The sequence below is a fragment of the Poecilia latipinna genome, unplaced genomic scaffold, assembly GCF_001443285.1.
Source record: "Poecilia latipinna isolate Pla-1442-1.1 unplaced genomic scaffold, P_latipinna-1.0 Scaffold258, whole genome shotgun sequence".
NCBI lineage: Eukaryota > Metazoa > Chordata > Actinopteri > Cyprinodontiformes > Poeciliidae > Poecilia > Poecilia latipinna.
This window is the reverse complement of record NW_015112874.1, coordinates 105,803-133,442: the sequence shown is the minus strand read 5'-3', so window position 1 is coordinate 133,442 and position 27,640 is coordinate 105,803. Positions and strand designations below refer to the sequence as shown.

The 27,640-nt window shown below is 38.3% G+C and overlaps 1 protein-coding gene across 1 annotated transcript in view; it reads right to left on the bottom strand.

The window, feature by feature from the left end:
- Window positions 1-27,640, bottom strand: part of trabd2b (TraB domain containing 2B) — a 93,680-nt gene that overhangs the window by 32,394 nt on the left and 33,646 nt on the right. Inside the window, exons 3-4 of the mRNA XM_015033138.1 lie at window positions 10,867-11,013; window positions 4,423-4,597 (exon numbers count right to left, since the gene is read on the bottom strand). Of these exons, the coding sequence (XP_014888624.1) occupies window positions 4,423-4,597; window positions 10,867-11,013 (322 nt within the window). The remainder of the gene's footprint in view (window positions 1-4,422; window positions 4,598-10,866; window positions 11,014-27,640) is intronic.

The window sequence follows — 27,640 nt, the reverse complement described above, 5'->3', positions numbered from 1 at the left end:
ATCTGTATTTTTAAAATACCTGGTTTTCTTCAGCTCTCCATCTTGTAAAGTTAGTGGCTGAAAGCGACCGCCAATACACGGCCCATTCAATATGGAAGTAATGCAGAAATGTACTGAAAAATAAAGTAGTAACCAGAAACTTGGAAGTCCACACCTGGAAACACATCTACAATAAAAAATATCCATATTATGACTATTTTAAAGTCAGCCATAAAGCTCCCTATAAAGCTTTGTTCTGAGGTAAACACACATTCCATCTAACGTGATCCGAGATCCTACTATAAAGATTTAATTTTATATGATCACCATTATTCTTCGCTCACGTTTGCCCTGAAAACGCCTGTTATCCGTCTCCCTCGGCTCTATTTATTTTAAAGTCTGGATAACCTTAACCCTCCCAAAGCCTCACCTCTTTATATCCCTTTGTTACTTAGAATGTTCTCTGTTGTGAAATTATTAGAGGAAAGGTATTTAAAATATAACGGCAACCATCGCTGCTCTAAGAACAAGGTCCAAAAATGTCGAAGGAGAGGTCAGATTCTAGGAAGTCTGGGTTGTCACATAATACAAACTGGCATCACTGGATGATACAATTTCACTGCTGGCCATGGCCAGTGGGAAACTGGGACCAGTAGGGACATTTACAAGACCATAAAGATGTGTGTCAGCAATCTGAACTGGAAGAAAAGAGACGTTGGAGAGAGGAAGTGATTTGTGATTAAAATGTGGGAAAGATTTCTGATGATTTTTATCTGTTTTGACTTAAAACTTGAAACTTGTTGAAAACAACTTGCTTTTTGTTGTTTTTAACAAGTTTCATTTTCCAAGAGTTATAAAATGTGGTCATATGTGGAATTTAAACTCTACTTTTATTTATTTATTTATTTATTTTTTTTTTTGCAGTACTTGTAGCTTTGATTTCTGTAGATGTGTAAAGGTTTTATGTGATAAATTATTTGCTTATATGTGAATATCTTTTTGTCACATGATGTCGTAATATCACATAAACTCATTAGTAAGCATTTCCTCAAATTACATTAATCAGATTGTTTTCCCCCCAACTGTTATAAGTCAAACACAAATTTCACGTTGTTGCATGGATATTAGAGCAACTGTGCATATCAGGAAATACACACTCAAATGTGAGCAGCACTGTGTTTTACACCTTTGAATGTACCGCTTTGTGTTTGCATGTGTGTAAGCACACGTGTGTGAGCTCACTCAGCAGGCGTAGCGTAATGTAATGGTTCCTATCACTTCACACTAGCTGTCAGTCTTGTCGCATGTAGTGCCTGCAACCTGCAGGCGACCCAACACACACGTTCACCTCTAAAGCATGCGGCTGGATGCACTGTAGTTTTCCAGTGTGCTCAAAATGGAAAACGTCTCAAAGTCTAGGGCCTTGCTGAGGAAGAAAACTTTTAACTGAAAACTTACTGAACTGTTTAAAACACGCACAATATGCAAGAGTCGAACTGGTAATGTGAAAATGTTGTCATCTGAAGACCCAAACAATCATTTTTGATGTTATTCAACCTAACGACAAACATACAAAAAAAGAAGCAAGGGAAACGACAAAAACCTAAAGGAACTTGGTAAAGTTCAACGTTATTTAGATTTAAACAGAATTCATTAAAATATTATTTTCTGATTAATCTGACAGTAAATCTGCGGAAGGGTCTGAATCTTAGGGTGAATTCACACCAGCCATGTAGAGTCTGCTTTAATCGAATTCCAGTTCACTTGTCCAGAAGGTCTGGTTCATCTGGGGAAGTATGAATGTGCAATCGACTTTGATGCGGACCCAAAAAAAAAAGCAAACTCTGGTCTCATTTCGGCTGAAGTGAACTCCTGCACGGTTTGTGAATGCAAGAGGACCGGCGATCGCTCCAAAAGCAGAAAGCTAACTGTAGCGCAGGGCATTCTGGTCAATATATTATCCTCTGCTCTGCGGGTTAGCGGAGGTGTTGCCGTGGCAACAGGTCTGCGTGTAGAGTAAAGCCGACACAGAGAACGAAGAAAAGCAGAATACAAGTGGTTTAAAGTTGTTAACACCTGCACATCAGTTTTTTTTTTCTTTTTGCTGTGCCGCACTGCAGCCACTGTCATTTTTAAACCCTCTAATAAATGACAAAAACTGGACTAATTGCCTTGTTTGTAGAATATGGTGATATTCATAACAATCATCAAATAGGATGAAATATTGACATAAAGTATAGGGACTATGGCTTGTTTAATTTTAACAAACTAATTTTAATAAAAGCAATTATGTAAAATTAAACCTACCAGCATAAAAGAGACATTTTCTTAGTCCTCGCTTGCAATTTCTTGACAAAAAAACAAACTATTTATAGATTAATATCCCAGGAATTTACATATTTTACATATCAAAACATCAGCAATTTTCTCAGCTTTAATTTAAGCCACATTTTGTAGGAATCATGCATGACAGCAGGACGCTTCTTAGAAAAAAACAAGCCTAGTCTAAAATAAAAATGGAACTTTTATTTTAGACTAGTTTTTGGTTCACTTTGGGTTACATCTTTCTAGTTTCATTTTATGTTTCCTATGTTGGTTCCTGGTTTGTTGAGTTGTTTTGGTAGCTTGATTTCATTATAGTTTATTATTATTTTGTGTTACTTTTTTATATTTTAGTTAGATCTTGTTCCTGTTTTCTTTAAGTTCAGTACTTCTTAGTGTTTCTAGTTTTTATAGTTATTTTTGCTACGCCAGTTTCTTTGTTTCTTCAGTGTAGTTATTCTTTAGTGTTAGAATAATTTCATGATCCCCCGTATATTCTCCCTCTCCTCCCTGTGCCATTACTGTCTCGCTCTGTCTGCTTCGCTTCCGTCAATCATACCTGCAACCCGTCAGCAATCAGCCCAGTTTCTTTGTTCCAGGGTTCTACCTCCTGGTATTTAAGCACTTCATTGTCAGTCATTACTCAATCAATCAATCAAATTTTATTTGTATAGCACATTTCAGCAGCAAGGCATTTCAAAGTGCTTTACATAATTAAAATAAAAACAGCATGTGAGAAAGAGATTTAAAAAAACCTCATTAAAACGCAAACAGTGAGAAAGAGAAATAAAAAGCTGTCTCCAACCCTTTTGACTTTAGTCAAAACGCCATTTGACTAAACTGGTGTACTCGCCTATTCCTCTCGTCACTTCTCCCTGATTTCCCCGCTATCTACTCACGTTATTAGAAACAACCTTCTTGGGAGAACAAAAACCATTTCAAGTTTAAATCTGCCAGAAGAATGAATGGTTTTGGGCCTAGCTTTATCTGAAACACAAAATAACAACATTTGTTTCATTTGTAATTCATCCAGTCACATTCCACCCAAACCAGTATCATTTTCAATTCAAATAATTCATTTTAACAACTTGCAAAATACTTCAGATTCACTCTATATTTCTTAACCCTAAGTTTCAAAGACCTTTTAGTTATAAACTAAATCAGTCTCCAGACTACCAATTGACAATTAGTTGTTTCATAAATATAGTGCGTTTCTTTATTTATTCACATAACGCACATTTATGTGATATTACTTCCATCCATCCTCCTGTTACACCCAAAGTACAAGCCTAATGCGTACTTGAAGTGTTTAGTTACGTCTGTGACGACACACACTTAGCAGCTGGATCGTGCAACAGTCCAAAAATCACAAAAAGAACTGGGAGCAACAAACCCAAAGGAAGGAACCAGGCATTCTGCGGTAATAATACGCTGTGGCACACACTGTAGGCACTCACATGTTGGTACACCCATGTCTGCACGGCCCAGAGGAAGTGCTACCCTTTAACAGAATCGAAAACAGAGATGCACAGTTGGACAGTAAACAGGAACACCACCTGTTTACCTATTGATTCACATAAACACACATACTTTCCTAACCAGCATTTGCTAGGAATGCTAATTGAAACAAACAAGCTAATGGTGTCTTCATTTCTAAGGTGGGAGATGGTTGTAAACAGGACTTCTGTGTGCAAGCGTGTGTCCACGTACTTTTGAATTTCTAAACATCAGCTTTGCATGCCAAAGACCTGGGACCAATTGAACACTGCATTTTCTCCAGTTTAACTTGAAATTACAAATAACGGGAAATTTGTTAAACATGACTAGACAGCAACACTAACCGAAATTGTTCCAGACCACAATAAACCTCCTGTCGATTCTTCACAATTACATGCAAACACACCCTCCTAGCTGCAAAACAATGTGCTTGGAAAGACGTCACTGAATGCAAAAAGAGAGTCTGACCGGTCTTGGTGCAATTATGGCTTTGTGAGTTTGGCTGCAAGAGGAACAACCCATAACCAGCAAATTACAGAACAGCAGTTTTAATGTGGCCATTACTTGACAATTAACAATCGGCATTAATACAAACTCCAGATGTTGTATAAGGACATGCTATACCTGCTCCGAAAGCGAAAAAGAAAGTCTGGTTGGGATTCTTCTGCAGCAGTGCAGAGACGCGTCGAGCCATTCGCTCATTGCGTTTGTAGATGAGCTCCTGACGGAAGTAGTTGTCGATCTGCATGGCGGTCATACGGTCATGTGCTGGCAGAGAGCTGTTGATGAAGTGAGGAAGCTGAAAAAGAGAAAGTGACTGTGAGAAAATAAGATGTTGAAAGACTTTACTTTAAAAATCTATCTTAAGCTTAACATATTACGAATCCCTTAGGGCATTTTCACACTTTAGTGTGAAAATTTAGTCCGTTTAATATGAACTCTGGTTTGTTTCCTCCCTCGATGAGGTTTCATTGTGTGGATGTTAGTACAAAAATCACACCAAGGTACTGAACAAAGCAACTGTACGGAGAGGAAACTGGTCTTGATATTGTTCTAAACAAGCACTACAGCAATTAGTTTATGTCGTGAATGTGATTGGATTTCACATTCTGACACTGCTACCAAGACGTACAATGCGACTTTGATCCGAAAACCTTCCCATATATGTTGTATTCTGGGATAAAGTTGAGAAAACAAGCAAAAAAGATAAGGTTATGTTTGTTTCCAATGAACCTTTCAAGATATATTCTCTGATTCTACCTGAAATAGCACAAAAAAAACAAACAAAAAAAAACAATGATTAAACTCTGTTTAATCTAGCTTCGAACACAGAATGTGTTTCCTGCCTTTTGGGTATTATCCTATTCTGGATTAAAACAGAATCTGTTTAGCTGGTTTATCTGTGAAAACTTGAGTGGATAAACTGAGTGTCCCAACCCTCTTCTTTCCATGACTCAGCTGGGCTTGCAGTTTCACAGATGACACTCATTAAAACAACCACTTTCCCCCAATTACAACTGGCTCTTGATTCTGATCCAAGTATGTTTTAGTGACTCAGAGGCGTTGTTTAAACGGCTTAAGGCTCATAAATGCCCCGATAAATTTGTGATCTATCCACTAAGACTATTTTACTACAGTTGAAGAACTCAAGATTGCAGCAACACAATAATTGTGTAGACAAAATAATGGCAAATTAAATAAGCAATTTGATATACTTCTTTAATTAGTAAAAATGTAGCAGGAGCTAGTACAGTCTAATTCAGCAGCAAAGAGCATTCAAATAATGAAAATAAATTAACCTAACCTAACCTGTCTTTTCCTAATGCTGAAACTAAATAATTTCTCCTTCTCCTTCCAGAGATGGATGAGGCTTTCCCTGACGTCTTCTCCTTTTGAGTTCATAATTCTCGTAACTTTAATGTAGACTTAAAAAGAAGAGATTTTTTTCAACACATACTTATTTTTTTTTTCATAAATTCAATGGATATTCTTAATTACCTGATAATCTTCCATGGCTGAACTACCTCTGCAAGAGGATAATTAGCACATTCACAGTCAAACATGGGTTTGTATTAACTTTTGTGGGAAAATATGGCGAGACTCACAATTTACTTATTTAATCCTCTTTTCATCCGATATTTATTCATTGGCACATCTAATCCAACAAATAAAAAATCTGTCTGACTTCATACAATCTCTGTAAAAGAAAAATAAACACGGCGAAAGACACAATTGAAATTATTTAGCTGAATTAAACTTAAGCTCTTCATCTAACATTTAATCACATGAAATCCCTGCTGCAACACAAAACAAATCACAGATGCCTTCGGCATCAAATGCTCACAGATGCTGGAAGAGAGGAGCAGACAGCCTTAGTGCATGCCTTTTGACCCGGGGCATTACATTACCCAATGACTTAAAATCCGCACTCTATTGACATTTTTCTAGGCTGATTTTTATACACTAAAGGGCCTCACCTTTAATTATTCATTTACTACTCTTCCAAATAAAAATACTGTTATTAATAAAGCACACCACCTTGGTGAAAATCTGTAAGTGTTAACTTGCCAGTTTGTCCTGCAGCATGGTGCTAGTATCTTGATATTTGTGCTGCAAAAACAATTTGGTCAAATGTAGCCTAAAACACTTCTGATTGACCGACTATAATTGTGCATCCAGGGAGCATACTCGCTATACTCACTTCTTAAAAGAAATCCCTAAAGATGCATGTTAATGTGAACAAGTATAAAGAGGTCACATGAGAAAACCCACTCTGCCGTCTTCTGTTCTGCTGTGGAAGAAATGAAATGACTGAGAGTTTGGCGAGAGAATCGATGTTTGTGTCCTGTGTTGAACAGATGTGTTTATCTGGGTTATATTAGAGAGTGACAAGGAGACACATGCAGAACATGCATTGCTTTGCTGTCAACAAGTGAGTTACAGGTTGACAAGGGACTGAATAATGGCTGAAAATGGTGGCTAAATGTGTGTGTATATTTCATACTGAATGGTTTGTAAATATATGGAAGGATTTATTATCACAAGGTATTTGAGCATCAAGTCAAAATGTGGGTCTCACTCATTTCCCCTCTCTCCTTTGAGTTGTTTCTGTTCCAGTCCTTTGTTTTGCGTAAGGCCCGGATGCTTTTTGTTCAATTGTAAAATATACAGCAATTTGTTTTTATTGATTTTTATGTTGATTTACTATTGAAATCTTTTTGCATGCCTTTGTAGAACTTCATTAAAAAAAAGAAAAGAAAAAAATAGCTTAATATATTTTAATGTATAAGGAAGATAAAATCAATTGCACCTGCTTGTGTTTTATTGGGGGAGGTGAAACTGGTTCAGAGAAGGCCACATATCCCAATGTTTAAAAATATAATTAAATTTGGTCTGACATGAAATATGTCGAAAAGATGTATTAACTCGGCTGAATGAACGGAGCTTTGTGGCTACAAATTATGTTTTCTTTCATGGTGCGATTGCAGCAGTGAATGCAGAAGGTTATCCAGTGAAAGACCATTTACTGTCCAATGTTCCAACCCAGACAGGAAATGTAGGGAAACGGTGATATAACCCTCCAAAACCCCTTCTATTGGAATTATACCTCCCCTCTTTTTTTGTTTCCTGTTATACAGCAGTTTACTTCATTCCTAAGGTCTTTTCTTTGGTTTTATTCCTAATATTTTCTATTCAGTTCTCCTTTTCAAAATGTTTTCTGCTCTTTTCTTATTGAAGAAATAAAACTCACGAGAAGTGGGTGAACATTAAGACAACTGCAACATCAAGGTGAATGCAGGCATTAGCTGATTGTAAAACACATTGTTATTCTGTGGTTTTCACTTCGCATCTGTCCTCTGACAGTGTAAAATGTCTGTTGACATCCAATGATCACTTTATTAAATTATAGTGGGTCTTAAACATGCTGCCTCACCATTAGAGTGGTATTTGTGATGTCTCGGGGGTTTGTCCTGTAACCAGCTGGTTGCCTGTTTCAAGCATATCATCGTTTCATCCACTTTCCCTGCCGACTGTGGTCAGAGGGCTCAGTGGTGCCGAATGAATGGCAACCTACATCAGTCTCCCACAGGGCAGCTGTGGCTACTTTGTAGCTTTCCACCGTTAGTGAGTGAATGGGTGAATTGTTGATTGTCGTGGAAAATGCTTTGAAGTCCTCAGACTTGATATCGCACTACAGAAGTAGAGGCCATTTATCAAATTGTTTCAGATTGTTTCTCAGAATTTTGACTGCTTTTTTTTTTTTTTTAATCACAGCAATAGCTTGAAATGAGTTAAAATACAAAACAAAATGTTATAAGAAACCTGAGTTGATGGATTTCCAGTTTGAATGTATTCGGGAGAACCTTCAGGACTGAACTTATTACAAGTTGAAAAGTGAAATTATCTTCTGCTTCCATTAGGGTTAAGGTAGCTGCTACGTTTTTCTAACAACTTATATGATAGTGATGAATGGATTTACAATTAGACATAATGGTCAGCACTGTGCTGCTCAACCTTGTCACCACAATAGTGACTCCAGGGACTCCTAACTCCCGCTAAGCACTGCCTCTCGTTTAACCATGAAAGTCAAAATTAGAGCGAACATTGCAATGCAGTTTCTGCTTTTTGAAGCGACATTTCTCATGTGGTCACTCTCCACTGTGGCAAATGACAGGCACACTGGGTTTGTCACACTTTTAAAACCCTGGGTATTGTGCCAGCTTGCTATGTCTCCGAGCTATTGCCCTTAAAATATTTCTCCTGTCTGCCTCCTAATCACTGAAAAATTGCATAAATAGTCATCCATGAACTCGCCTTCCTTTTGTAGACTTTACTAATGCTACTTTCTTTTTCTTGGGGGAGCATTTTATTGTGCGTTGATGCCAGAGTTTGATGTTTCATTTGTAATGTCTCAACTGCTTTTATACTTTGATGGGGTTTTTTATGCGTTTCTCAACTCCAGACACAAATGATTAGAATTTTTGTACGCTACCAAGCCAAACACAAATCGGAAAGAAATAAAAAAAATAGTGATATACTCGCTTTCATATTTCTGCCCTTCAACATTTCTTCTGCCATAATATAATTTATTAGTAGATGTCAGATGTTGTAGTGCATTTGCTTAACAGTGGACCGCAGTTCAGCATCAACTTCTCTCTTTTAAGTTGAAACGGAGTTTGGAGAGAGTATTATGGTTGTTGGAGGCCTCTGGACCGATCTGTTTTAAAAAACGGCATGGTAAGTCCAGAGGCCCAAACCTGTCGTAGATCACCGTGCTACAACAGTTCTCTGCAGTCGGGTATCTGATTGCTTAACCAAATGCTCGGGAATGTTGGTGTATTTTATTATGACACATGGAGCAGGGGCAAACTGCTGCCATATACTAATGGATACAGCTGAAGCTATGTCTGCAGGTGAAACTAAAGGCTAATGTTCTCTTAATGGTCTCCTCAGTGAAGAGCTGGATGAGCATAACGTGAGCAGGAGAGACGGGAATAATAAAAATATGCGTGTTTGTTGTAATTTAGCATGAGAATAGAGGCATGGTGTGCACACCTTATGTGTCTCTACTGTGTAAATGATTAAGAGTCTGTATGTAAACTTTTGAGTTGAGGTTGCATGATGTGTGGCCTGGAACTTTAGGGTCTGTGAGGGACATTGACAGTTCAGTCCTACAAAACGGCCTTTTTGTATAACCGGCACGGCTCTAGCATGTGGAGGTCTAGCATTTATGTACATACGTTATGGGCTGAATAGCCTTTTGACAGCTCTAAGGAAATGGTGATGGTAGCTTTCAGCAAAGGAGCTGAGTCAGTGTCAGCGAGAGGTGAGATGATGAGTTTTTAGTTACATTCAGAGCTATTAAAGTGTCAGACTATCAAGTAACCCGAGGTTGAGTAGGATTAATGTGGCAGTTTTGCAGATTTGTGGAACGGATGGGTAAGCCTAAATGTTTGAGGTGATGATTATGTAATGGCAGAGGAGCAGGGAAGAGATTTATGCCAACTTAAATGCAGAGTCTTGACAGATTTGTGTTTTGTAACACTGAGGCAGATGCTTTAAGGCTAAAAATAGCTGGTGCTCGTCATATAGAGAACACTTAGTGTTCAGGTTAAGAACTCGTAATCTGATATCGATGGCTCAAAACATCGCAAAGTATAGTTTTGTAAGGCTGCCTGAGCTGCATCTGTAAACAGGAAAACAGAATTGTTTTACTAAACTCTAGTTTTAAGTAGATAAGTACGGACAATTTATACAAACAAAACTCACATCCTTTGTTGAACCATTTTAAAATAGTTGAATTATATCACTATTATTATTATTATTTGAATTACTGACAAAACTACAGTCTGTAGGCAGACTGCAGGCCAGAGTCCATTATTTTATGTAGAGAAGGGGGTATGAAAATAATTACATGCGTTTTAAAACAGAAAAGAATGGAGCACAAAGTACAGAAACGATCCTTAAGTTTTGCACTAAATCAGTTTCCAAAGCTGAAGCACTCAAGAGCTGATTAACAGCGGCATGCAACATTTCAACAAAAGTCTTTGCTGATGTTAAACTTGGTGGAAACACTGCCTCAGTGCATAAAACTAAACAAGCTTTGCCAAGCATCTGCAGAAAATTAAACTAATTTATAGGTTTACTGATGATGAATGTTATAACGACTTCTTCTTGGCTTCTGGGTGAGCTGTTATCAGGGCTGCAGTCCACTTCAGTCCTAGCATTAAAGCACTTTGCTATCTGACAGAATACTGTGCCAGAACCTTTACACATTTAAAGGAAAGGTTTTGTTGGAGCATGTTGCTGTTGGACAACTTACAGCTTTGTAAGTGGCAAAATGTGGAAGATAATATCTAGTTTTGTATGTATAGGAAAGATAAAGTAGTGGCATCAGATCATTTGTATTGTATTTAAAAGGTGGATTTTTTTATGCTCTACGGTGAAACTCCAGAAAACCCAGAAGATTTAAACAGTTTTGGTTGTTCTGCAGAACAAATGAACTCAAGAACAAGCAGCACACTGCACTTTATCTTGATAAATTAGCTCCAGAGTGATGCAACAAACCTGTGAGGTGTCATGGTTGAAGATGATAGAGTTAAGATCTCCACAGTTGTAGTGTGTGATGAGATCTTCCGTGGTGTAGGATCCTTGCAAGCTGCCCGCTCGGACACCCTCATGCTGCAACAGCGTCTGATTCAATGCAAACAAAACCTGCAGACAAAGCAATTAAAGTAAAGGAATGTCACACTAAAAAGCAAAATACAAGTGTGAAATGAGCAAAGCATTTTTTTCCCCACTTGTATAAATTGGTTGTCCTGTCAACAGATTTCACCTGAGCTGTGGGTTTTTCAGTCACTATGGGCTATTACTGCTTTTGAACCATCAAATGGGCAGCAATACATGTTTTGCCGGAACATAGCACTATTTTATAGCAGTCAAGAAACTGTTATCGTCAGTTGTTATGTACCAGCATTGTACTAAGAAGCAGCTCTTATAATGAGCTCAGCAGATGTGTAATTCCACCAGATGTTTGCTAATTGCTGCTGGCTAGTCTGAAGGAGCTGAGTGAGGGAGATGCTGCTTTGTGAGGCGGACGTTGAGAAGGTTGGATACTACAGCTCCGAGGAGGAGCTATGTCCATCCAGGCGTTTTTCATAGCCGACTGGTTGCCACATAAGATCAAAGGATTTCTGAAACACGCATGAAAGAATCAAAGCAACACTGCAGTTATGCTTTTGATGAAGTAATTACCTTCCAACACAACAATTTGACTTTGCTTAATGCTGCTCTTTTTAATGATGGAGTGTTATTTTTCTTCCACTTCGCCATTGTAAGCTATTGCAGGTTCTTGCAGGAAGAATAGAATGGCTATAGAAAGAAGAGGGTGAAGAAAGAGAGAGGCCTTCTAAATATAATCCCTCTTCGTGTTCTCCAGTACTAGCGTGTAATAAATTTACAGCACTCATTAAAATCAGAAGTAAACCCTCTTTAGAAAGAATTTATAGCGTGCAGCCGCCACTCGGCCAAAAAAAACTCCACAGCTGTCTTCGACACCAGGGGTTAACCTCCTCACTCACACGCTCCACAGTCCCACGCCTCCCCTGACTGGCCAGGGAGCCAAGGCCAAGTTGTCAATCATCGTAAAGCTCTCTTACAGAAACCAGAGGTACATCAGGTGGAGATTGTATTTTCTTTCTGCATTGAGCTTCAGCAGATACATATTTTTTTCTAAACCTGCCTGATCTGTGTCTATGATTTTAATTATCACAAAGAAATCCTGAATTGGGAAAATATGACTGAGAGGACATTGGTATTAGCGTTCTCGACTGATTTGAGGAGCAGCTAAAGGCCGAAGCAGCTGCACCACACCGTACCAACTTTATTTATAAAGCACCTTAAAACAACCACAGCTGATACAAAGTACTGTACATTAAAACACAACAATAAATAAATAAATAAATAAATAAATAAATAAATAAATAAATAAATAAATAAACATGAAAAAATAAAAACTCTTACTGTTTAAAACCAAACCAACCAACATACAATTTAAAACTAGATCCCGCTGGAGTTGAAAGCCAAGTAAAATAGATGGATTTTAAGACGAGCTTTAAAAGTGGACAGTGAAGGGTCCTCTCTAACCTGCAAAGGCAAGTTATGGGCCCATAACTTGGGGCCCATGACAGAGAAAGCCCTGTCCCCTCTGAGCTTCCTTCTTGATCTCGGTACCCCCAAGAGCAGCTGATCTGTGGACCTGAGATACCGATAGGGTATATAGAGGTGAAGAAGCTCAGAGAGGTAAGCCGGGGCAAGATTATGCAGTGATTTAAAAACAAACATAAGAATTTTAAAATGAATCCTAAAATATACAGGCAGCCAGTGAAGTGAGGCCAGGACAGGGGTCACATGCTCTCTCTTTCGAGTTCCTGTCAAAAGTCGTGCAGCAGCATTTTGTACTAGCTGCAGACGTGAGAGCAGCGACTGACTGACTCCCAGATAAAGTGAGTTACAGTAATCCAATCGAGTTGAAATAAAAGCGTGGATCACTGTTTCAAAATGCTGCCTGGAAAGAAAAGATTTCACTGACGCCAATCGCCTTAAATGATAAAAGCTGGACTTAACCACGGCTCTGATTTGGCTGTCCAATTTGAAATCACTGTCCACCTTAAAACCAAGATCTGTAATAACAGGTTTAAAATAAACCTCCAAGGGTCCCAGGTCAACAGAGGAGGACTCACAGGAGCCACTGGGTCCAAACACCATCACCTCTGTTTTCCTTTCATTAAAATTTAAAAAGTTCAAGGCCAACCAAGCTTTAATATCACCTAGACATGCCAGGAGATGTTTGATGGAATGGACATCCTTCTGCTTCAGGGGCAAATAAATCTGGCAATCGTCAGCATAACAATGAAATGAAATCCCATGTTTCCTGAAGATAGAACCCAGAGGCAGTAAATAAAGAGAGAAAAGCAGTGGGCCCAGAATTGAGCCCTGCGGGACACCATATGGCATTGAAGCAGCAGATGACTCAGAGTCACTAATATTCACTGAAAATGTTCTGTCCTCCAGGTAAGACTGGAACCATTTAAGAACAGTGCCACCAATACCTACAACATGGTGTAATCGCGATATTAAAATGCGATATTAAAATGCACGACTGATTGAGGTCAAATTCTGGGTCGCAATTCAGAAAGCTGTGTTTTCCCAGTCATATATCCCAATACTGTTCACATTACAGGTTTAAACTCTGCACAACCTTTCCGCTGGGATAACAAGAACCAAGTTCTAAGCTTTTGCCCCGTGAAGCTCCTATCTCCCCATCTTTTTGTTTCATTAAACCTTTTTTTTTCTATTCTATAGCTTCCATAGCTGCTGAATGTCCATCATTTACTAATCCCTGCTGCCTTTCTGCTATTTTTCATATACCCTCCACATTTTTTAAAACCTTTTGAACTTTTACAAACCACATCATGTTGCAAACACAAATGTGAATGTATTTTTTTTTTCATTTATATGATGGTTAAACATAAAACTGTGGAAAAAAAGTACAAAGAAAAGCATTGAATTTTCCGTTTTGTTTTGTTTACATTCGTATTCAACACACTTTAGTGTTATACCGATAAATAAAATCCAGTGCAACCAATTTCCCCCAGAAGTCACCTCATTGGTAAATAGTGCATATCCATGTTTAAACGTTAAGGTAAATATGGAGCTTGTATTTCCCAAGCTCTGAGCTTCTTATAGATCACTGTTCAGTCTGCCACCCAGAAATAGACAGACTGTAGCTAAACTGAAAATATATAAATGTGTTTTGGTCAGATGAGACAAAAATCCAACTTTTTGTCCTCTGCAAAGATGCACTTTGCAGAGGACAAAGTGCATCTTTGTCCTCTGCAAATACCATGGTTTTTAGAACGCCCTCCTAAAAACCATGGTATTGGCAGCATCATGCTGTGGAGATGCTCGTCAACAGCAGGGAATGGAAAACTCCTGGATGTGGATAGTAAGATTATTGTAGGAAAAAGAAGTGATGTCCACTATCAGACCTCAAGAACCGGTGTCCTCCATGCTTTGGATGTTTCTCTGGTTCTGCACAACACAGTCAAACAATTGAGTCGTGAAGCGACTCAGTCAGCTATTTAAATTCATTGTACCATTCAGCCAACTAGATCTAAATCCAGGCAAGACTTTAGAACTGAAGATCATTGAGTTTGAGCTTTTTTTTTTTTGTGCAAAGAGAAATTTGGAAACAAAATGTAGTCTTCAGGTCCAATTCAAGAGACATTTATGTGAAACTGTAGTGGAAACTGTTCTATAAAGCACAGCTCGGGGCTTGTCTACCTAAAATACATCCCAATGAAATATGCTGGAGTTTGTGGTTGTAACACGACTAAATATGAAAACGTTAAAGAAGAATGAATATTTTTTGGCAATGTGCAGTATGTCACTCACTGTTGCTTTGCCAGAGGCAAGCAACCTCAGAAGGATTCTTTGTGTTGCTATCCGTCACTCAGATCTTTGCATCAAACAGTTTTAAACTAGGAAGCGGCTTTAGGATGTCACTATCCACCCTATTTAGTTTCTATTTCCATCTGATCGGGTTTCATAACCTTTACTCATGGTAACATTGCAGCCGGATGACAAACCCAGAGACGCTAACACTGCTAGGTGGACTCTTGAGGATCTACTGATGCTGCTGCAGCGCTGGGTTACTACCTCTACGTCTTCAGGGTTTTCCAAGGGAAACAGTGCATCAGACTCTGGGCAGACTCTTGGTCAGGAGCTGACAAAGCAAATACTGCAATAATCGCCAGGATTATTGTAGCCCTGACAGCTTCAGTAGTTTCTCTTACGTGGTAAACTCTGCTGGGACACAACAGACATGACAGCGAGTACACAGACGGACGGCTGTGTCGTCAAGGGAGCTGTTATTTCAATATTGTCTGTCTCCTGGGAAAAGAACATCTATGCAGTTGCAACCATGGTGACAAAGTTTGCGGGGGCCAGAATGAGGGAGCCCGTCAGTCGCCGAACGGGAGGCAAAGAAGAAAGGAGGTTTAAGAAGTGCAAATATTACTCTTTGTTTGCCAGCATGCATCTGAACATGTGAATGTGTGCTGACTGGCAGTTTGGATGCTTCCTTGCTAAAGTGACAAACTCTTTAGCCAACAGACCTGGTCACATTAACAAAAATGGACGTTTTGGATCGTAAATAGTTGCAACAAGATGTTTTCCTGCCTCTGATTTGTTATTTTTTCAAAATGATTTTATCCATGCGTGAGAAACTCCGATTGTAAAATAAATTAAAAAGGTTTATAAGAACAAAGCTGGAAGTAGAAGGGCACATGGACGGTCTTGGAAGCTGCAATCAAAACGCAGCACTCCAAAAATTCATTAGTGTGAGCTGGAAAGAAAACAGAAATAAGGGCTGGGCAGAGGGGGAGATGAATAAAATCCAGAAGTATAGGAGGAATGTCATGGATTAACATGAGTGTGTATCATAGCAACTGACCTCAAAGTACATTGAATCCTGGCTGTTACCTCAAATTAGCATTAGGTGAGTTGAAATTTTGAGTTATGCGCATTAAATGAGCTGATGAGGTGCAGGAATAAACAGATTTCTGCCTCTGTGAGTATTTGAACAAGAGAGAAAGAGAGAGAGAGTGATAAAATAAAAAAAAATAAAAAGCTTGCGACTATAGTAAATAATTTATTATGGGCTTCAAAGCTTTTCACTAATCTAAAACAACAAAAGTGAAGCACATGCACAACAGAAACCAAGAACAAAACCAAAGACATATTAGGGCATGCATATTGGATGTCTCCTTGGTCCCACTGGTACATTTCGTGTTTTTGAAGTGTTGTTTTTCTCATCTGACTAGAGAAGCGCTTTCCACATGTTTGCTGTGTCACCCTTATGACTTGTGGCAAACTGCAAACAGAGCTTTGTATAACTTTCTTCCAACAAAACCTTTCTTGCTGCAGCTTCTCCATAGAGGTCTCACTTTTGCAGGGTTGAAGTCCTGTCTGCAGATTCTGCCGCCTACGCTGTGAATCCACCATAGGTCTCCTGGCTGCTTCTCTAATTGATGCTCTGTTTGCTGGTCTTTCAGTTTATGTGGAAATCATGACTGACTGGATTAGCAGTTTTGCCATGTTTTTGTTTTCCATTTTCAAGTGGTGGATTGTACAGGCGCTCTCTGAGACGTCAAAGGCCTGGGACATTGTTTTATAATCTAACTCTACTTTAAATTTCTCCATAACTTCATTTCTCATCACTCCTTTGTGTTCCTTGTCTTAATCTCTTTGTTCATAAACATATCCTGATTTCAGTCCCTCTCTCAATTCTGCATACGAGAATAAATATTTTAGAGATAAGTTAACACAGAAATTTGAAATATGAAACAGTAAGAGAAATAATATCTTACTTTCTGTGCTCTAAAGAAAGAACACTCAACACAACTCTGCGGCAATAGTGTTTTGGGGTCTTCTCTCAATCCTTTATGTTTATTTTTTTAACAGAAATCTATAATATCTTTAAATTAAAAAAAAAGTGGTTGAAATTGTGCTCGCGCTCTCTCTGCAGCACTTTGCTTTGGTTATTTAATCAGCCTTCGATAAAGAAAACAGTCTCATGGTGCTTCTTTCTCCTCAAACACTCTCGTTTCCCCGAGAGCCACTTGTGTTTCACCGCCTGAGAAAGAGAAGAGCTGGACCTCTGACCCAAAACACACACTACTGAGCTCCTCTGGGTCTAACCGGCCTTCCCTCTGGGCTTCAGCTATACGGACTACATGAAGGCACCGGGTTCACAACACCCAGGGGTGACTGAAGGGAAGGAGGTAGGGAGTTGAAATAACATCCTGGGCAACCCAAGAATAGAAGAAGTGCGATATCTCATCTCTGTTCCCCACAGAGGAGCCCCAAAGGAGGTAGTTACCAGGAGAGTGTGTGTTTGAGATTGTGCTTTCCAATGTACAGCCACAGGACAGGGTCGTAAATTAACTCATAAGAAAATACTTTTCCATCCGATTTGTTTTGTATTTTTACTGTCTACACACAAAATAGCGGTGGTAAAAGCGTTTAAGCTTGCTGCGGTCTGACCTTCCTCTTCACAAGCTCTTAAAGGCACCTTGAGTATATCATAACACGATGGTGTCAGAACTTCGAAACTATCTGGTTTATTTCATGCAATATCTTTTCTGTCAGCCACTCAGAACTCAATGTTATTTGTTTTGATTTTGAAGGAACTGGGAAACATGATCGAATTTAAAGGCAAAAGTCAGTCTGAAGTGTTCCCCTGGTGTCAAAGCAATTCCAAAATAGTTTTGCAGATTTTTATTTTTTATTCTTTCTATACTTGTTTTGATTTGTTTTAAAAGTAAGAAGCCTTTTCAGCTCATGACATCTGCACATCTGTTTTCTTCCAATTTTCTATCCTTGTTACTTCTCAGTACGCTCAAACACACTATCAAAAACACACACAACAACAACAACAACGCACACACACACACACACACACTCACACATGTGCAAATAGTTACAAGCACCGCAGTCCTCTTAGAGCAATACCTGCATACAAAACCACATAATGCAGAAATTGCAACACTAATGTTTGGAGCGCCATTTCTGTTTTTCCTCTGCCTCATTTTCTTCTCCTCCGGCTTCCTTTCTCTTTTTATCCCTCACTCACTAAGTCCTTCGCTGTGCCTGGTCTACCTCTGTCTCAGCCCAGGAAATCCAGGGATTACCAGAGGGACAATCCAAGTGGCAGAGGCCTGCTGCTCCCAGGTTCTCCAGAGCCCCCCTCCCCACCTCTTTCATCCATTCTGCCTAATTTACCCTGAGGCAGGGGTGTACAATATCTCTTTATGATAGAAACCATTACTCTATTTTCTAATTGTTTCTGTTTTTGATTAACTGTACTCGTATCCTGTCTTTGCTTGCTCTTTTCCTTGTGCGTAGATTTTTCTAAATGCATCCCTAAACACACCAGAACATCCTATCTGCCCTCTTAATGAGAGTCTCAAGGAACTCTGAGGTGGGGGTCTCCACCGTATCCACTTGTCCACATATAAACCCCCATGTTTGACTTGGCAGAACTTGCTGCTGCTGCATCAGTCATCCCAGCTTCCCTGCGTCTCCAGAATTCATGAGAAAATACTAAAGAATTGCTTAAAGCAGAGTGAAAAAGCAAGCAGTCGACTCCTGTTCATGATTGCCCACCAGAAAGTAGTGCAAGATGGAAGACAATAAAAGCAAAGTAGAGCATTTTCAGAGGTTTCATTGTTGTTATGGAGGAACTAGGTAACAACATAAACTGTCATAACTTCAGGTGGAGCATTTTATTTCGACCTGAAGTGGAAATAAATTTATGTCACTTAGTCATATGCTCAGACAAACATGTATTCATGTGAAATATTTAGATACCACATAAAATACTAAGATCTTTATTAAGAAATATTCTCATTTTCTCATAAGTGGTTTTTATTTTTGTAATTTATCAACAAAAAACTGTTTATAAAAAACTGATATTTATAATTTCCACGATAAAACTTTTTTTTTTTTTTTTCAAAATTTTAACTTCTTCACTGAAAATCTTTGGTGAAATGCTGTTTGTAGCCATCTTAGAGTTTCTGGTGTCACTATAAGGAAAGTTTGCCGAGCTCTTCACTTCAGCTCTGAGATGTTTGAGGGGTTTCTTACATGTGATGCTCTTTGCCTTTTCCAAATTTCCATCCAGTCCTTTGTGAATTTACTGGCATGTTTTGGGTTATTGTTATTTACAGGTCCAGTTCTACTTAATCTTTCTTCCTTCCTTCCTTTATTTATTTCAGATAGTCTCATTTAGTTCCCCGGGACCCTCTGATACACCACAGAAATCATGGTGGATTCTGTGATTTTCAGCTGACCAGGTCAGATTCAGCAAATTAATCCCTAAACCACAACACTCCCACCTCTGTGCTTCATACCTGGTAAAAGGTTATTTTCCTGAAATGCTGCATTTGCTTCCTAACAAATTATTGGTTCTGATATCTATATAAATTAATTTCAGAATTACGTCTCGAAAATTACTTCATAAGTTCTGGTCTTTATCTACATTCTCTCTGGCAAAGTTCAGTCTGGGTTTTTATGTCATTTTCATGATCCACGCCTTCTAATGAAGTATAATTTATTACAAAGATCCAAATACAATAATAATAATAATAAAAAAAAAAACATACTGGACCTCATAGGGTGCTTCTTTTTTTTCACATGACTCTAGAGTTACATCTATCCTTTTCTTTTAAAGGAAAATCTGATTTAATGTCCTGCACAGGCAGACCTTGCATCAGGTTACGATAACCTTATCTTTCCCAAAATGCACGGGCCATCTCTGGCATCATGGCTTCCACTAAGCCCAACACATTTCTCATCTGCATTCTTTCCAAGAGAAAAACTCTTATTGAATTCACTTGGATTTATCTGGCTTTCCGTTATTATGTGTGATGCTATGCAAACCAGATGAGTAGGGTCATCTCCACAACATGAGGAAGGAATAGTTTAAAATGTTTAAAACATACTTTCTCCAGCCCCAACCACTCTGTCTTATCTCTTTTAGTCTGCTTTAAAGCCGCATTTGAAGGCTGGCTGAAGCACAAGAACAGCACATAATCTGTTTTGTAAATTTCTAGCAAAAGGCTGAATTCGGACTGCGCACTTTTCATGGGAGGAATCGCTGCAGACATCTCTGAAGGTGTGAGTAACAAAAACATTTAATCATCCCATTCATTCTGCTGCAATGCTACTTTCTTTTTGTTGTTACTTGTAAACTTTTTTTAAGCGCTTTATTAAATCTGTTGGTCTTATTTTTGAGATTAACTTCTGCCCCAACAGATCTGTGATAAAGCAACACAATATACTGAATCATAATCGCCAGTGGAAATAATAATGCCCTTGATGGCCAAATGTGATACAGATTTTGAGAGACTGCGATGCTTAACCATATTCAGCTGAAACATGGTTAAGAGAATCTAAAATACAGTGGAATAGATTTAGAATTAAATCTATGATGACTCAATTATTTGCAGAACAACTTTTATGTTGATAAAAAGTTCTTCATCATAAAAGTTGAACAACTTAGTATAATACAAGGAAGCTATGATGATATTAGAGATGCTTAAACTACAGTCAATTTAGTAATTAGGTAAATTCTGAAGGTATTTTGATTTTAGTGACTATCATAGTAAAAGAAAGTAATTAGATTGCACACCATGCCTTTCTGATTTTGAAAATTGAAAATCATGCATTATATCTTTTCATTTCACAGATGTACAATGCTTTTTTACCTTGTCTGTAACATCATTTCCTAATTAGATACAATGGAGATTGTGGATGGATGCCTTTGCCGAGCAAAATAATAATAATAAAAAAAATATTTAAAAAAATAATAATAATAAATCGTTCTGGCAACTTAACATTTTAAATAAAATATCATTCAGTCAGTGTCAGTAACATCTGTGTCTCAGCCTGTTTTTATGCAAACGTTCACATCCCAGCCTTTTGAAAAACTGAAATAAATGTAACATCTATGTACATTGCATTTACAATTTTGTCCTGGGTCATGGAGCAAGGCTGTAAATTATAGCCATAAACAGCACAAATTCTACCACTTTGTGCAAATGTGAACTTTTGTTGGAAGTTAGCAAACCTCAGTCATCAGTAAAGACACATGTGGAGCCGAGATAAAAAATCCTCAAAAAAAAAAAAAAAAAAAAAAATAGAAAGAACTGAAGAGACACAACTGGAGGATTAATCTGTTAAATATCCACAAGACAAAAATAAATAACAAGAAGAAACAAAAGACCAGATGTTTACAGTTAGCCCAGAGTTGTAAGAGATAAGGGTGCGACTTTTTTCTCTCTGACCTCCTCATCCTCCTGGTCAAAAAACACAGATCTGCAGCACAGATGGTTCAGGCTGATCCTGAACCCCTTCAACCCTCTTTGTCTTCACAAACACCCTCTTCATTCTAAACTGTCCACATCCTCTCCAAGCGTTCATGTTGCTTCATCAACCTTTTTTATTTTTATTTTTACACTCAATTATCAGCCATTTTCTTTTTATGTCTCCGGGTTATATGTTAACTGTGAGAAATTCAAAGTTTTCCCTTTCTCTCGCTTCCACTCAATCCAATCTCTCCAAAAGCGTCCCACATTTTCTTTCATCTCATGGCAGATCCCCGTCCACCGTCACTGATCTCTGTTTATTTAGCTTTCAAATCCTTCCTCCCTTCCTGTGCTGCACATCATACACACTGACACAGTCCAAAATGTGCATGCACTGCTTGTGTGTATATGTCCATGCATGACGATACCCTGTTTGCGTTTCTGCATGCGTCTGTCTGCACCACAAAATTTGTCTAAATTGCACAGTGCTCTGATTGTCTAATGGACTTGAGTGGCAGAAGGCACAGTACTTGGACCAAGCTTCCTTTCTTCTCCTCCTTTCCTTCAGTCTGGCCCGTGTTGCGCTCGGAGCCGAAGCTGACAGGGTAATCCCACACAAGCACACCATTTCACGGCAAATCAGCAGGAGAGATGTTCGATTTCACGCAAGTGTATTCAGCCGGCAGGAAAACAGAGAGACATAGAGAAAGCCTGTAACGCGAAACTCTCAGGCACAAAAGAGGCACAGACTCTGAATGGTGAGTGTGTCTGTGTGAGTGTGTACATTTATGGTTTTTTAAGGTCTGAAATCATACCGACATGAAGGGTCATGTTCCTTGAATATTTCAAAGCTCTTTCAGGAAATGTTACTCATCTTTAACATTAGCACAGAGAGAAGTGAGGGTTCACAAATACACTGCTCACAACCGTTCCTATTATGCTGCCAGTCAATGTCTGCCAGGACTTCAGATTGTTAGACCACCAAGGAGGGCTTTTATGTGTTTAACCCACAAAGTCTTGGAAACTGAATTGGGTGCATCCTTTCAATTGCTCTCTCTGCATCATTCTGTCTGATGTAACATGATGTGCTTAGTATCTTTTTGTTGCGTGAAACTGAAAAAAAAAAAAATTATGGAATAAATTCCTGCTTCTGCCACACAGAGACAAATATGGACTAACTTGAGCTGTTCTTTATGTTATATGCAGTGCAGGTTCAGCAAAGTGAAGTCGTATTCAGAAATCACTGTTCTAAATATAATTACAACAGTTATATATACACACATATATATATATATATATATATATATATATATATATATATATATATATATATATATATATATATATATGTATATATATATGTGTGTGTGTGGGTGCGTGTGTGTGTGTATTCAGTTTAAAATTGAGCTGAAATAACCTGAACTGATATTAATTAATTTGAATCAATAAGTGAACTAAATGAAAATGTGCATAACTGAGTTGAACTGAATTCCATTGAGGTCAATAAAACTGAAAATAATTGAAAAAAACTGAGCTGAACTAAGTGAAATTAAGCTAAAATAAATCATACATCAAACTCAATTAAATGAAACACAACTGAATGAACCTACTTAACTGACTTCATTCAGTTCATATCAGAATCGAACTGAATCTGAATTAGGAAAAGGACATGTTGTTGGCTTGACTTTATCATATCTGTCTTATGATCATAAAACTGAAATACAGTGCAGGTGCTCAGAAGCAGGAATTCTACATGAAATATTCTTGTCAACACCTGGTGAACTTTATTACCATGACCAGTTGTTAATGAAAACTAAACCAAATCATCAAGCTTGTGCTGAAGTATGGACTTGTGAGGAATTATTCGTGTTTATGAGCCAGCCATGAATGAGTCTGACTGCATCATCAAAGCAACTAATCAAAGCTGGGGGGAAAAAAAATTTAAAAAAAAAAAAAAAAAAAAAAAAAAAATCCAATGGTTCAAGGGTTCAAGCACGTTTGAGTTTGACAGACGGAGAAATAAATACAGAGGGAAAAATGTATTCGTGTCTGTTGAAAAGGGAGGCCAGAGTAGAAGACAAAGAGGTCAACAGAGACTGTGCAAAGCAGACAAGAAGGAGACAAAATGAAAAGCTCACAGAAGCACCAAGGTGGCAGGAGTGAAAGGGAAATGAGAGCAAAGGTAGGATAAGGAGGTAACCTCCTCTGGTTACCAGTGGTTTGGGGAGACAGTGTCTGTTCAACATTAGATTATGGGGATACAGCGATGTCGGCCCTAGATTAGCTGCCCTTCCTCTAGCATGACATGATGAAGAGCGGAGCTGGCTATCACATCAGAGACTGGTCATTTAACTGCCCTCGTAAGACTCTCATTATTTCATAAATCTGCAGTTTAGGCAGTCGGCTCTGTTGACTTGAGCCCCGGCCAGGGCTTAGAGAATGTTTTTACAGTCTTTTTAATTTATTTACAGCCTTGAATTATGTGTGTATGTACAGCTGTGTGTATGTGTGTAGCTGCTAGAGCAAGGGCCAGAAAAAGAAAAAGAAAAAAAAAATCAAAGAGTACAAAAGTGGGAGAAGATGATGGAATGATAACAACAATCTATCTATCCACTTAATCCTTGTGGGGCTACATGGTGATGGTAACTATATCCAGTAGTCAATAGGTGAGAAGCGGGACACACCATGGACAGAGACACAGGGGACAAAAAAAACAAAACAACAACAAAAAAAAAAAACATACCCACTCAGTGGCATTTTAGAATCTGTATTTAATTAAAAATGCACGTCATAAACTGTGGGAGGATGCCGTTTACGGCCTGAAGAAAACCCACGCATGCATGTCGACATGTAATAGCACCAACAACTGTACCTGTCATCATAAATCAGTTTTAAGTAAACAACTGTTTAGTTTCCCTGTATCAGTACTTTGCCGAACCACATTTCTGCAGCAAGCTTTAGGGTATTCCCCTGTTACGTTTGCACCCAGAGTCTGGAATTGTTGCCCAGTCCACATTATAATTAAGCCAAATTAGCACTATGTGCCTGGAAAATACATAGCATACATAATAATATTACTTTAAAAGAGGCTTAAAACATCTGCACAGTCTGGTTGGTCTTCAAAAAAAAACTTTGAAGACGCTAAATAGGTGAAAATAAAGTAAAATGGAGTGCACACCCACTTCGCTTGCGTCCTCGTGCGCCACAAAGAACCGTATGGTGATAATTCTCGCACAGTGCCACCACATCTGGTGTGCACATGAAATTATCCTTTGATGAAAATGCGACACATATTTTATTCTATTTATCCCAGTCACATTCCTGGCTGCTTCTTTATCCCTGCATTATATTTGTTATCAGTGAACTCCCCACAACGGAAAACACGCTGTCTGCTGACGTACCGTCTACCAGACTCCAAAGTCTACATCTCTATGACCTCAAATGTAAACATATGTTGAAGTAAAACTACATGTACGTTTATAGTCCCTGCTCGGCTCAAAACGCATTTCTGTGGAGTGGCAATTATTATTTTTCCTCAGTTTTGCGAGTATCCTTACATAAAAAAAAAAAAAAAAACTTTTTTTTTTTTGCCCTCACATGAATGTCATTCATCATCCTTTTAACCACCCAGCACTCACAGCCTCTAAGGAAAAGTGCTTGGTATGAAGAAAGACAGTATTATTAAATCTATAATTGCTATGTCTAATAGTCTTAGCACCCATACCCTCTATTAGGAAAAATAGAGAGGGTTGAACCACAGCTCAGCATAATCTTGTGACAGAGAGGATCAGCCTGTATAAGAGACCTATAATCCAGTGTTTAAGATTGTGCATGTGGATAAAATAAGTGTGAGCTATATATACATCTGAATATGCCTGACTAACTTTTTCCCCCCGCTCTCTTCTTGTGTGCATGTAAAACTGTGAGCTCATGTTGCTGCTGAGTGTTTGTGGTCAACATGACCAACAGATCACAGGATTGTGGCTTTAAGTGGGCCACAAATCATCAAAGAGGCCACACCGATGGAGAGGAATGCCAAAGCAGAAGGGAGGAGAACAAGATAAACAAGATTACAACCTCTGCAGTTTGTCAAGAAGACAAAGAATAAAACCTGTGGAGCAAAGAATAAATCTCGGAGTGGAAGTAGAGCAAATTGCAACAATATGTGAGGTTTCACCGTTTCATATGGAAACTTTCCTCAAATATATGTGCCATTTAATGCTTGTCTCAACTCTTAAGCAACAGTATCTACTAATTTGAGAAAACAGAGCTTCCTAATGAGCCCTTGCAGTGTTTTCGCCGTGTCCTTCGTGATTTATTTGACACATTTCTAAAATTGGACTCACAGAAGCAGCTAACAGGGATTGGGTGCAGTACTCTCAATTAAAAGGCAAGCTCTGTTTTTCTACCCAAATGCAAAAAGCAGCTGTCATTAATAAATGTCTGCCATATCACAACTGTTTAGCTGCTGCCGTTCCTTGTTAGAGGCAAGGAACAACAGCAACTCTGTCGCTCCTTGCCTTAACCAAAGATTGGGGTTCAGTGCTTGACAAAGAGTGGAAGATTTTTTTTTTTTTCTGTAATAACCGTAGAAAATAAAGGTATTGGTAAAATCTCTAAAGTAACACCATTATTAGTCTTATAAACCATGCAGCTCATTTTAATGAAGGTGTTTATTGGAGGATTTTCAACTCCCCAGACGTCTGGGTTGACACCAGTCGGTGACTAAGAATTTACATATATTTTAACTGTTTCCTTTTTGTTGCTTATTAGTCTGGTTGGACGTAGGTCCCCATTAAAAATGTGTTGAAACAAAGGTCTAAGTGTAGCAAATAATGTAAAAGAAAACCATCCAGTGGCATCTCCAGGAAACAGAAGTTGTGCTAAATTAGTCAGATATACCAGTGTGTTATGTATCTTTGTCTTACACTTTCACCACTTAGTTTTTATGACACCATGTCATATTTTATCGCTGATTTTTATTGAGGTTTGCTGAAACTAGTTGTTTTAGGGTTTCACTGGAGCAAAGTTGTTTCCATTTTGTTTCCTCAAACCATGAAGGTGCTAGCTTCAAATCCTTGCTGAGGGAGTTTCTTTTTATGTGGAACCAGATGTGATCGGTTTGTAAAGGTGGATTTTTTCAGGGTACTCTGGCTTCCTTACACGGTCTAAAAGCATGAATGGAAAGGTTAATCGGCCGCTCTAAAATTGTTTTTGCCTCTCTAGAATGACAACTACCAACAGCTACCAGCACCCCACAATCCTGCCAGGTTTAAGCAAGCGTAGGAAAGAGGAACCTACTTGTTTATCCTTTTTTTCTGAGCTGTCTGTTAGCAGTGAATATTCAGCGGCAGATGTGTGAAACAGCTCTTTTTAGGTCATGCATAAAATGACGTGTATTTCTTCACTCAATGCTCGTAAGAGTTGTTATATTACAGTTGGATTGTGCCCATGTCTCTTAAGAATTGTTCAATAATGTGGCTAACTTTGCAGATGCACACAGATCAGTAGGTGACCCTAATTGGTTGATTTTAAACCAGATTCTTGTGCAACACTTCAGAGACAGGAAAAGATGTACAAGTTGCTACTGAGGCAAGTAGTCTCAAACTTTGCTTTTTCAGTGTGAAAAGGAAATTCTGAGCATGTATAAAACGTGATAGATAGAAAAAGGTCATAAGACTTATGGATTTTATAGAAAGGTTGAATGACCTACAGCAAAGTTCCTCTTTTTCATTCTTTTGAGCTTCCACCCTTTTTCTGTCATGGAACACGCTAGACTTGGAAAGTTCTCCACAGAATATGCATTTTGACTGTTTAACAGCTCGTTAATCGGCTGTACAATATTTTAATTAGCTCATCTGGAAATGTTGAAGGTTTTTAAATTGATTAAGAATTGTTTATCATTTAAAATTAATGAGTTGAATTTTGAAATGTGCAAAAAAAACCTCTCTCTTTCTTTCCTTTTTTGTTTTCATATCTGAATTTCAGTGCTCTGGTTGGTTGATCAGAACCTCCACAAACCTTTTCTCAGAAGCTTGAGCTCCCAGTAGCCTATGCTGTGTTAAAGCTGTTGATTATAGTAGTTTAAAAGGAATTTATTTCCACTTGAATAAGTAAAAAAGATCTTCAATCAGCGGATCTCTATCTAACTCAAAATCTAAAATGATTAGAGAGTTGCTCCAAGAATAGGCAAGGTTAAAGTAGGCCTAAAATTGTGATTTAATGATACTTCTATTGTCTTGTATTGGAGTCTGACGATGACTCATGATGCAAATACCCATGTTAATAAACTGATGGCTATAGTACATTTCAAAGCCTTTAAAGTCCACCACATATTTGGAAATGATCTCTGAAAAGCACAACCTATCTGCATGTCAGCACAAACATGTACAGCTACATCAGCACTTGTA